Source organism: Labrus mixtus, chromosome 13, assembly GCF_963584025.1.
Source record: "Labrus mixtus chromosome 13, fLabMix1.1, whole genome shotgun sequence".
NCBI lineage: Eukaryota > Metazoa > Chordata > Actinopteri > Labriformes > Labridae > Labrus > Labrus mixtus.
The window spans coordinates 8,487,057-8,499,385 of record NC_083624.1 but is presented as its reverse complement, the minus strand read 5'-3'; the positions used below and the strand labels follow the sequence as shown (position 1 = coordinate 8,499,385).

General features: G+C 38.9%; 1 protein-coding gene across 1 annotated transcript; it reads left to right on the top strand.

The window, feature by feature from the left end:
* The first annotated feature begins 5,290 nt into the window (after positions 1-5,290).
* ska3 (spindle and kinetochore associated complex subunit 3) lies at positions 5,291-12,146 on the top strand. Its single transcript, XM_061053529.1, has 11 exons — positions 5,291-5,530; positions 5,682-5,743; positions 7,375-7,546; positions 7,708-8,158; positions 8,299-8,360; positions 9,483-9,682; positions 9,789-9,971; positions 10,171-10,362; positions 10,557-10,633; positions 11,474-11,613; positions 11,715-12,146. Exons 1-11 carry the CDS (start codon positions 5,410-5,412, stop codon positions 11,870-11,872), a joined length of 1,818 nt encoding a protein of 605 aa, XP_060909512.1. The 5' UTR covers positions 5,291-5,409; the 3' UTR covers positions 11,873-12,146.
* Positions 12,147-12,329: the final 183 nt, after the last annotated feature.

Genomic DNA, 12,329 nt, shown 5'->3' with positions numbered 1-12,329 from the left:
TATCGATCAAATTACAGGTACCTTAGAAGTTGCTGAAAATAATGTTACCATTTGTAGGATTTGCACAAGACAATAGGACTGGCTTCAATTCCTAGCTAACTTCAAATCTCAAGTTTATGTACAAACTAGGAAAGGCATTGTTAGCTAACGTAATGTTATCTAGAAATTTCTTGAATGTTATCATTAGCTGTTTTACAAAATACAATGAGATAGGCTTGAATCCTTAGCAAATTCAAATGGGTTAGCTATCGGGATATTAGAGTAGGTAATGTTATACAGAAATGTCTTGAATGCTAGCACTAGCTGTTGTCCTTATGTAGCTAATGGGTTAACAAATCTGTCCTTTTACTTTAAGATATATGGACAGATTTCCCTGTGGATTTTCTCGATCAGTTTTATTTTCATTTTTGGAGTAAGTACTGAGATGATAGACTGTTAGGTACACTTTATTTTTTGTCATGACCCTGGAACTTGGTGGCACATTGTAACAGCATTTGCACTGACAAAAGTTAAATTGTGAAACTGTTTATAGGATGATTTAATGATGGTTGGCTTTGACTTCACAGTAAGGGCAAATTAAGTAATTCCTTGTGCCTCAGTGGAAGCATTCGGCTTTTATACCTCTCAGTGCATTTATGCAAATCAGGTCGATGCAGGGCAAACAAGTCCTTGAAAGAAGCATTACACAAACAAACCACTCATTCAGCACCAATTTCAAGCTGAAATGGCTTCAGTATTAAGGCTAATCTACTGCGACTGGCTCCCTCACACCATAAAGCCCCTTTGAGAAGTAAACTCTGCATGATAACTCGGTCTGCACAGCAGCTGTGTTGCCATTTTTTAAAATAATTGACACTGCCCCAAAGAGGATCCTATACATTTTAATAAGGGGTCAACCAAAGTTCATGCGCTCAAATCTGTTTAAAAGATAATTACACAATTTCTTCTTGGTCCATTTCTCCTGGCAGTGGACGGTCATTATGGGTGTCTTGCTCAAGGACACGACAACAGATGGACTACTTGACACATGATTTATCTTTTTTTTTTTTTCGCTTAGGAAACAAGAAAGGCAGCTCTTTTGACCCCATGCATGAAGGGGAAATGTGCACTTATGCTGGCTTTTGTGTAACTAAAACTAATACTTAATACATCATTTCTTTCATAGAGAACAAAGCGCCATACCATACAACACAGTGCGCTATGATACGATATAATTGATTGTCCAATTAGGGACATTTGTCTTGGAGTTAAGGGCTGTACACATTCAGCTGCATCAGTAAAAAACAACAACAATCAACCATGCACATGTAAACAGAGAAGAACGTACAAATGAAAAGCACAAACATGGTATTTAATGCACATTAACTATTTTTCACATGTACCACAAACACAACATAAATAAAGTATTCTGTTTAAGTTTAAGTTTAAGTTTAAGTTTAAGTTTTTGAAGCACTCTTTTGCTGCTGCTTCTTGTGGATAAAAAGACAATTGTTCCTGTTTACCAACACTGTAGGCGAAAGGGAATTCGCCAACTCAGCTCACAAGGAAAAGACAGGAGAAGGTCACAGCTCTGCTAAATTAAATATTCAGTTTATTTTCGTGGCAGAAAGAGAGATGCAGCATGCATCAACCCCCCACGGGATCTCAGTGTTTTTCTGTTTTTCTGTATCTTTTTGGACTGGAAACTGAATTTTTAATCCCATACAGCTGTGTTGCTCGGTTAGGAGATAAACTATTTTTGCATTATTTTAATGAATGGACTTCTTAATTAATTCCTCTTCATTCTTTTCTGTGGTGTAATGAACGAAGAATGCATAATGACACAGCAGCTGCACATCAGTTCCATTTTTAAATGTTGCAAAAACTACATTTTCCTTTGTCATACTGTCTTCCTCTCACTGTGTATTTGTGTGTGTGTCTGTATGTTTGTGCGGAGGATACAGATCGCTGTGTCACCTCAGACCTCCTCCGGCTGCAGTTAAGTGCGTCTGTATAATGACTTGTAAAATAAGAGAGAATAAAACTTTAATGACGCCCTCGGGGAGTCGAGTTAAACACAAAGACCCGTCCTGCACCTTCTCCAACCTTGACACAAAACTCCTTCACCCCCCCTGTGTTCGAGTAGCAGACGGTTGTAGAGATCTGTCAGCTTCCTCCCGTTTGTTCTTTTGCAACTTTTAGTTTGATGGCGCCCCTTTACCTTAAGCAGACAGGCTTGAGAGAATTTTCTCTGAAGTTAAAGGACGCTTAATGTGTCAGGCTCAAATTTAAAGTCCTAGTGTCGGCAACTGAACTTTTAAATGGTGACATTACTCATTCAGTGAGAAAAGTCTTCAATGCAATAATATCGATTAAAAGCTCATTTTTGTAAATTGCCTGCAGCTGTAAATATAATAATTTAATAAAACAGGGCCCCTCCATCCATTATACAAAGAAGAAGGACATCAAAACAAAAAGAGGCACCAACAATAATTCATATTTGACTCCTTCTTCACTCATTTTTTGTATTTTTTTGTTGCTGTTTTTGTCTCTTTCTGACAGTTTTTTGTCTCTGTATTTTTGCCTCTTTCTGGTTATTTACTGCCACTCAGTTGTTGTTTTGTTTTTTGAGTTAGCATTTTGTATCTCTCTCTAGACATTGTGTAACTCTTTGGAGTCATTAGGGCTCTTTGTTGTTTGTAATGCCTCACTTTCTGCTCATATTTTCTGTCTCTGTGTCTTCTCTTGGTGTTTTTTTTTTTTCAATTTTGTGTATCTGGTTCTTATAAAAGGACCTGAGATGTGGAACTAATGTGTTACATCAGTTTTGAAAAAAAGAGAAAACTTACAAATTACCCTTAACTGCCTAAATGTCCTGAACCAAAGCCAACACCCGATCCTGCTGTTCCACTTCTCCTCCGGAGTTTTTGTGCTTGAATGAAGCCATTTTTATGCAGATAGAAAAAAAAAATCACATTTAACACTTGAATCAGCTTATCTGCTCCAGTAAGGTTTTTTGTTTAATGAAAATGCCTGAAAACGGTACAGACGTTCATTCAGGATATCAGTTGCTACTTTAGCAAATTATAAAACAGCAAATAAAAGTTCATCATGCTAAGTCTGGTAGAAAAACACAGCTGCTCCAGTCACACATTTGTTCATATCTAAATTTACATAACATGCTTAGCATCGTGAGTTCAGCCACAGTCACGCATCCGTTTATGAAACCTGTGCAGAGCGCCTGTTATCAAGGTCGGCTCTGCCTCAAGAGCCCCAGACTGGGCTTATAAAAGTACCAAATGTAGTTCTGTGGTTAAATGTGATGCATTTCCTGTGACGAAAATGTGTTAAATGTAGAGTTTTCCACTCACACTTGATGCTCCAAACAAACTAGCCTGGCATTAATTTTTAATCCAAACAGAATTCCTGCATCAGGAGAATGAATAAAAGATTCGACTGTTTGTAATCTTTGAGGCAAATGTAGTTAGAATAAGAGTAACAATATTATCACTGATATGTCTGTATCTGAGCATGATTTTTTAAAATAAAACATTTCAATGAACAAATGCAAGTCCAAAAAATAATGTCCAAAAGCAAAATGTTAGATATGTTTTATAATTGAATATACCAGACAAGATGGTATAGGTGGTAAGATATAAAAACAATCCCTGCTTGTCATCACTTTTACCTGTACTCTTTTCTCTTTATGGATAAGTTTCCAAACAAGTGTCAATTAATTTTATCTGTTTAAGCATTGGACTTCCTGAACATTATAAGACATGATAGTTTAAAACAAAAGGCATCAAACGTGATTCAGCAGAAACCAGGATGTTATTTTGCTTCATCCAAACATTCTCCTTCCTTTCTAAAACCTGTCAACCACAAGAAATGCAAATCGACCACAGACAGTTTTGTTTGCTACAGGGTAAAATTTAAGCTGAGGTCAATATACCTGACCTCTGCAGAATTGACAACAGCTCCATCTTCTGGCAAAGTCTCATTATTCAACATCCTACAGTTTCCTTGTCACTCTCTGGAGAAGAGAAGAAATTCAACCTTGACTTGGAGCATCTTGAGTCAGTTGAATAACATTTTTAGTAAACATAATTTTGAGCAGAATTAATCCAGATACGTAAGTGGAGACAAAGTACTTTTTCTATTTATATCTGTAGAGCAATATTTCCCAGTAATGCAGTCCATTAAATCTCAGGCCCCATCAGACTTCACAAACACAGTAATTATAATCCACTTTGAAGTTTTAATAGATAAATAATTTAAAAAAACCATCCAGAGTTTGAAATCTAGAGCAGACAACGTGGCTGTTGCCCACAAAGTATTATTAAAATGAATAATCACATAATGGTCATGAGGTTAAATGTTGGAAAAAAAACTTTTAATTAACATTTTACATGTTTTGTGGGGGAAAACTCCAAAGTGTTAAGATAGTGTGCGCAGATGTTTCCTGCTGCTATCTCTCCTGTGATAGGTGTGTTCCTTGGTAGCACATGTTTTAGGATTGCCTGCATTGTTACTTACTGGACTAAGATGCACACTTTATTTTACAGAAAAATGTATAAAGCAGACCCAGTTCTAGCTGTATTGTGGGTGAGGCCAGTTGTTGTGGCTCTCTCCATCATTTAAAATAATATGGTATGCTTTATGACACAGGTTCACATAGCTGAAATAAAACAGAAAAACCTGCCTGCTCACTTAACTTTATTCAGAGATGTAACAGGGTACCTACAGAGAGGGACAGTTAATGTTTTTCAATTAATATGGCAACCTTTAATAGACAATTTAAGCACAATAACATGGATAACAACAGAAACATCCTCCCTTTTCTTTTCTATTTTTATACAATTGTTTTCTTTCTCCTCTATTGGTAATTACAACAGAATGTATTAAGACATAATCACATGTATCTGTAGGGAAAATTATATTAAAATGTATATTATGGGGCGCTGGTGGCGCAGTGGTTAGTGCGCGCGCCCCATGTATGGAGGCTGTAGTCTCAAGCGGGCGGCCCAGGCTCAAATCCAAGCTGTGGCTCCTTTCCCACATGTCATTCCCCACTCTTCCCCTGATTTCTGACTCTATCAACTGTCCTATCTCTCCTTTAAAGGCATGAAAAGCCCCCCCAAAAAAATTATATTATTATTATTATTATTATTATTATTATTATTAATTATATAAAATTATTACTCTAGAAAAGAAAAAAGAAAACTTAAAAAGAGAGGGGGCGCAAAACAATATTTTTTTTATGCCGAAGATGTAGAAGAAGAAGAAGACACTTCCGGTTAAAGCCGGAAGAGGCGCCAAAATTGAAAAGTTTTTTTTAGCCTACAGCGGATCGAAGGTAAACAAACCGCCTGTGTGGTGATTCAAGGTTTACTCATTGTACAGTGTCACAACGTAGACTCGTACCTGAGAATGGACCCGACGGCTCGGTTCTTTACAAAGCTGAGGAAGCTGACGGTGACTCTGGAAACAGAAACTACGAAGCTCCAAGAGGACTTTGAAAACCGAAACAACGACGATGATGACGACAGAGGTGAGAGAATAAATACTTCTGTTCAGCTAACTTTACATCTTGTGTTAAACATTAAGTGTTTAACTTTACATCTTGTGTTAAACATTAAAGTGTTTTAACTTTACATCTTGTGTTAAACATTAAAGTGTTTAAACTTTGTGTTTGATTTCAGAAAGCTCAGCCAGAGCGATGAGAGCTTATCACGATCTGAACTGTGACGTCGGAAACCTGAAGGTACGAGATGAAAACTGTAAACCAAACCCCGGTCATGTTTCTGTCGCTTTAAGACAGGGGTGGGCAACTGGCGGCCCGGGGGCCACATGCGGCCCCCATCAACCCCCAACGTGGCCCTCAGGTCAATTTCTACATATCAGTTAATTGGAAACATGACAAAATCTGCCATGAAATCATGAAATACGTCCATAATAATATTTGACCACTGGTATATGTTGAGTTAAATTTGAGACATAATTGACTGTAATCGTTTTTTGTATTCTACAATTTGGCCCTCTGGCAGTGAGAGTTAAATGAATGTGACCCTGCTTTAAGGTAACGTCTCTTAACAAAGAAAACGGGTCACATTTTACTTTTTTGCAGTCCTAACATACACTTGGTCGTGGCGGCTGTGGCTCAGTTGGTAGAGTCATCGCCTTTCAACCCCCAGCTGGGCAACATGTCCGATGTGTACTTGGGCAAGACACGTAACCCCGCATTGCTCCTGCTGCTTCGGTGGCGGTGTATGACTGGATTAGTGTTGTACGTCGCTTTGGATAAAAGCGTCTGCTAAGTGAATTGTAACATTGTAACTTGGTGTGAACTCACTCAACACTGTTGCGTTCATAATGTTTAAGTTAGCTAAATTGTTTTGTTATTTTAGTTACTGTACGTTAAAATGGGCGACAGTTGGTGGATTCAAACACACTTGACGCTAAAGCCGACATCTTTTATTACAATAATCTGGATAACCAGACTTTAATTGAACGCACCCCCGACCCCAAGGTCTCCAGCAGGATACTTTCTTTACTGTCACCTCACAGTAGAAAAATATCAACAGAAAAATGTTTCTTAAATGGGGTTTGGTACAAGAAAGAACCAGTATCATTTACTTCACACATCTGTGATTATCAAAGTGTCCAGAAATGCGACATGTTAGAGCTTCTTTCAGGAGCTTCAGCTGACACTGAAACCGACTGAAACGTTTACTCTTGTCTCTGTATGATGTGACCTTATAAGAAAACCAGATCATCATTGAGAAGATTTTTATTTTATTGACACAATCTGGAAGTTCCTAACAGTGTTAAATACTAAATAACAAAATTATTTTCTCATAAAAAAAATGAGGGTCTGACGGGTATGCGATTTTTGTGGCCGATGCCGATATCAATATTGGGAAGAGACAAAAATCTGATACTGATATATTGGCCAATATCTTTCTTAGGTGTATCTTCAATCTGTAAAGATAGATATACAAATGTGTATCGCATCGATCCCTCAAATGTAGTTATCAAACACTTGGATAAACATTTACAGTACAACGGTGGTGACAACCAGATCGAGAACTGCCAGTGTGATACGATAACAGTCTAATTAAATGCTATTTGACTGGTGAATAAATCCAGTAATATCTGTGATAAAATTAGCCGATACCGATAGTCACTTGATGAGCTTATATAGGCCGACATTATCGGCTGGTATAATCAGTCGGGCTCTATTAAAGATTTACAAGAAATGTTGAAAAGTTTCTCTCTCTGCTCACAACACACTGCACTACGCGTATAATGCATCACTTAAAGTAGATGATGTCTTCAGATATGAAAACCTGAGAGGACGGTGTGCTGATTTGATCCACTCTGTCCTGCATACAGGGGCAGATCCAGGGACAGTTGGCTCAGCAGAAAGCTCGGGGGAACGAGGTGAGCAGCTTCATTAAGGCCTGCAGAGTGATGGAGCAGAGAGTCACTCAGGACATGCAGACACTGAGGGGACACTGGGAAAAATACGGTTACCAAGCTCCACAAGACACCCAGAAACTAACCAGTAAGTACAGCAATGACTGCAGCTGTAACTGTGTGGGTCAAACAAAGTGAAACGGTTTGTGGAAGTAATAATGTCTGTGTCTGTAGAAAAGTTATTAAGTGTAGTGTTCTTAAATAATTCATAAATAGGTAACAAGATGCACTAAAATATCTCCTCCACAGAGGCTAAAAGTCAGGAATCAGAGGCTGAAGATGAAGAAGCAAATGAGGACGAAGCTACCCCAGAAGGAGGAGACGAGGACAGCCAGGGCGAGGCTGAAGGTTATCCCTCCACATCGCCTCCAAACCCAGGACCTCCTCCGTTCACTGATGCGTTGCGAACCCCTCAGCTCTCTGACTTCGGCCTGTCCGAGATGCAGCTGAAGAGAGCTATGGCTGGGGCGGCGTGGTGCTCTGAGGTGCCCCCTATGCCTGAGATGAGCCTCCCTCACCCTGCGCTCAGCACTCCCGCACCCCCACCCATGCCCTTGACTCCCAAATGTGCCCTGCGGATGGATGATGATGAGCTTCAGACGCCACAGATGCATGACTTTGGGATCTCAGAGCACACCATGTGTCTGAACAATGACTTCACCATGGATCTGTTCAAGAAGAATGTTACAAAGCCCCAAAGGTAGAGAGAGCTAATGAGCCTCATAAAATGAAACAGTGTTGACCTTTATTAACCTCTACTGGCAAAGTGTGGGATTTGCAGCGCCACTGCACTGTAATCTCTGCTTCTAACTGCTTTGTGAATATCCTTCTCTCTAATAGACCATCAGCAGACATGCCTGCTCACCCAGGGGACTCTTTTATGAAGAGTTTGCAGACACAAGGTATTCAACTTTTACATCTTGCTTCTTATGAACCACCTTACCAGACCTACATCTTAAACTTTAAGCTTTGCCTTTTGAATTGCTCCTCCAGGACAAATAAAGTTTTTTTAAAAATTGAATTTCATTTACCTCTCTGTATTTCCCTGTTGGGGGTGTCAGGGTAATATGATACGCTGAAATATATTCTCATTGTTATAAAAGAAGTATCTTGATTTCTGATGAAGTGATTCTTCAGTTTCACATTGTCCTTTACTTTGGTTTCTCTCACACTTCTGATTTGATCTATACATTTATTAACTAGTGCCAACAAATTAACTTTGGTTTCTCTCACACTTCTGATTTGATCTATACATTTATTAACTAGTGCCAACAAATTAACTTCGGTTTCTGTACCAAAAATGCATACCGTACATATTTCTTTAAAGTTCTTAACGTTGAAGACACAAGCAGGTACTTTTCATGTGTAGAATAGTTGAAATTACAAAATGATATTGAAATTTGGAACTTTAATTCATGGAAAATAAGTTCAGTGGGCATTTTATTATCAGACATTTGACACCAGCTTTCAGCAAATAGCACTTTTTTTTTGTATTAATTAATTGTATTTAGGTTAAAGCAACAATATCAGAAACTTTAGTAACCCCAGAGGGAAATTTAGTCGTTACAGTTTCTCTGAAACACAATAAAGCAGTAGCAATATAGTTATATACAATCAAATATTAATAAAGCAGGAATGTAGGTTGGATATCAAGCAATAAGTACAATAAATATCATCTTAATAATATCAGTTTGTGCTGTACAAAAGTGCAGAGAGTGAGGACAATATGGAATATATAAACACACTTTCAAGATTATTGCAGTTTGCTTCAATGGACAGATTTGTAACTTTCCCACCTCAAAATAGTCGATCCACGAGTACAACAACTTACAACAGAGGCAATGGTGTCCATCCAATGTCCACAGATCGCCCGGTTTGCCTTCTAATATCCCTTTGTAAGTTTGGCCCTGTTGCCAAACTTACAAAGAGATATTGAAAAGGTCCAGTTGCCTTTAGATTCAAAATTACCGTGACCTGGATGACTGAGAACTTACCTTTGTATGACACTGTTCTTATACTTACAGTCAATAAGTTTGAGTCTCCAGAGCCGCCTGTGTTTTGCACTCCGGGGCTGAAGATAAAAAAGGCAAACGGTACCTGTGCCACACCTGCACAAGGCAATAGAGACCAAGAATCCCCCGTTCATCCTAATATTCTGCCTACAACCCCGGAGGTTCCTGCATTTCAAACCCCATACATGAACCACATTGTCAGCACCAAAAAGGTATAAAACCATGATTTAAAAAATGATTCTTTGTTTTTGGCCCGTAATCTGTGGAGGCTCAAGCTTGTTACGCATGTCCTCTTTACGTCTTTCTTCGTCCTCTCAGAGTGCACGGCAGACGGAGCCCATCAGAATGCAAACTGATGACGACAACCCCAGCTTTGAACTCCTAACATCTCCTCAGAACGGAACAACCGGCTCAAAACGTACCTGGGAGTACAATGTGCCAGAGATGTCCATCATGGAGATGCCAGATCTGGAGTCTCTTCTGGGAAATACTTTGCAAAGTGTAAGACCAATTGAGATGTTTCATTTTAGCCACACATCAAACTTTATTTTACTAACATGTTTTCACAAACCTGGTTCGTCATGGGTTCATGAATCAATTTGAACCTGTTGTATTTCTCTGACTTCTCTGCATTAAAACGAGTCTCTTTGGTTACATATGAATGGCCTTCTTATTTCACATGTCTCATCATTACATCCAGAGAAGTGCAAAAATGCTAAAGAAGACCAGTGAGCGTAATGAGGTGACCAAGGAGCCAACTGTCAAGAGTCTGGAGCTGGACGGACCCACCCAGGAGTTCAACCTGGGGACACCCCGCATCAGGATGGACTACCAAGAGCCCTGCACCCCGGAGATGCCGGACCTGAGCTCTGTGACACAGGACATCTGTAAGGTGAGTTAATTCCAAAATAGGGAACATCTGTTTGCTAAACCTCTTGCTCTGTTTAGCTCATTATTTAGAGACGTTGTAAATAAATTAAGTTTATTTTTTACTCTGACACCTAGTGTTTAAAATAAGTACTGCAGTCCAAATTAGAAACATTGGACGGAGCTCTTCCACTGATGATTTCTTTTTGAATTTTGTAGCTTTTGTCAGAGGCTCAGAAGAAGAAGAAGACTGTCATGGCGATTGTGAACCCAAATGTCAGGCCAGATAAAAACAGGTAACTCACAAAACCAGATGTGGCACTGATGCACGGTGGAGACATACTTTTGTTTACAGGGTGAAAATAGTTTTTTTTTTTTAAACCTCAAGACGAGGTAAGAGTATCTATATAAGTGTCTTTTTGTATAAATGTTTCTATAGATTATGAAGTTTCCTGTGGTACATTTGATTACATTTCCATTTACCTGTTTTAGTTGTATTTGTTGTTGCCCATCTATAGACGGTATTACAAATCAGCTTAGGCTACAAATGCTGTAGTGAGTGGCACCTGAGTGGTTACAAATAGACATGAATAAATAATTACCGCAATTAGAGGTTTTTTTTTTAAAGGATTTTTTAATTTGTATTGTTTAAAGTGTGTACTTAATACTAGACTTATATAGATGATGAACAACGGTGAAACAAAACAGTTTTGTATAATAAGATTTCAAGTTTTTCAAGTGTTGTAGGTGCGTAGGATGACAAATCATCACTTGAAATGAAAAAAATTCTGCACACTAATCTTGCTAAGTACCACCAATTTATTAGAAAAAATCACAACTGTTCTGTCCGGAGTAGTTTTCAGGATTTTTTATAATATGATTTAAAGACTAAGGATAACAAGGAAAAGCGATAGCGAGAAAGGAAAGAGAAGGAGTAAAGGTAAGCATTGTTCGGCGGTCTGAGAGGGAGGAGAGAGGATTGAGAATGGTGTTTGTGTGTGTGCATCTTCTTCCATGAATGTTCTGATGTGTGTATTCATGTTGTGTGAAAGGTGAGGGTTTGAGTAGTGCTTAGGTTGTGGGGTGAGGCAGTTCAATTAGGATTTTAACCCTAACATTTTGTTTTCTGTATCCAGTCCTCTGCGCAGAGCTGCTAAGATATCTGCGGTGTCAGAGAGCGAGTTCCAGAGTTTACCCAGCTACCTGAGGCAGATGACTCTGAACAACCTCAACCAGGCCGTTCACAACATCAACAAATACTCGGAGGAGTATCAAGGTCTGTGATGTGCTACGCCCCTTTAATCAAAGTTAAAACATTTGACTAAGCCGCTGTCTGATCCATATTAAACATTCACTGTGGTGTGGCGCCCTCTGCAGGTGAAAACACCGAGTTTCAGATGGAGGAGCTGAGGAGGATTACCAACGTTGGAACCAGGACCCCTGTGTACATCCTCTGTCTCACTGAGCTCAAGAGGCTGTCGCATGTCGGAGGTGCCAGGAACACATCTGTGTACAAACTGTGCACGCACAACTAAAGGTTTGATGCTCTCTTCCTGACTCAAAAAACCTGTAACAGAGATGATGGTCTCTGGTCCGGTGCTTTCATCCATGTTCATCACAAAAAGAGGCGACACTTCAGAAGGGGAATCCTGACGTAGTGACTTACCCGGAGAGAGCAGCGTGGTCAGTTTGTTGTCTTTTATATCTATGTTTGTAAATATTTCTGAGAATGCCTTGTCCATTATTAGTACCTCTGTGGATTTCTTCTTTAACTGACCTGTATATAATAAAACATTACTCTTCAAAGTATTGGGAAAAAATCTCTTTAAAGACTTCTAATGTGTAGCATATTGAAACTTTAGATGTTTTACCTTCTAAAATAAAGTGACACTAATGAATGATAAAGGATGAAGTGCTGTGTGTTAGCTTTCAAGCTGAAATCCAGTCGACATCATGAATAAGGAAAGACTGTTTTTTTAATACACAGAATAA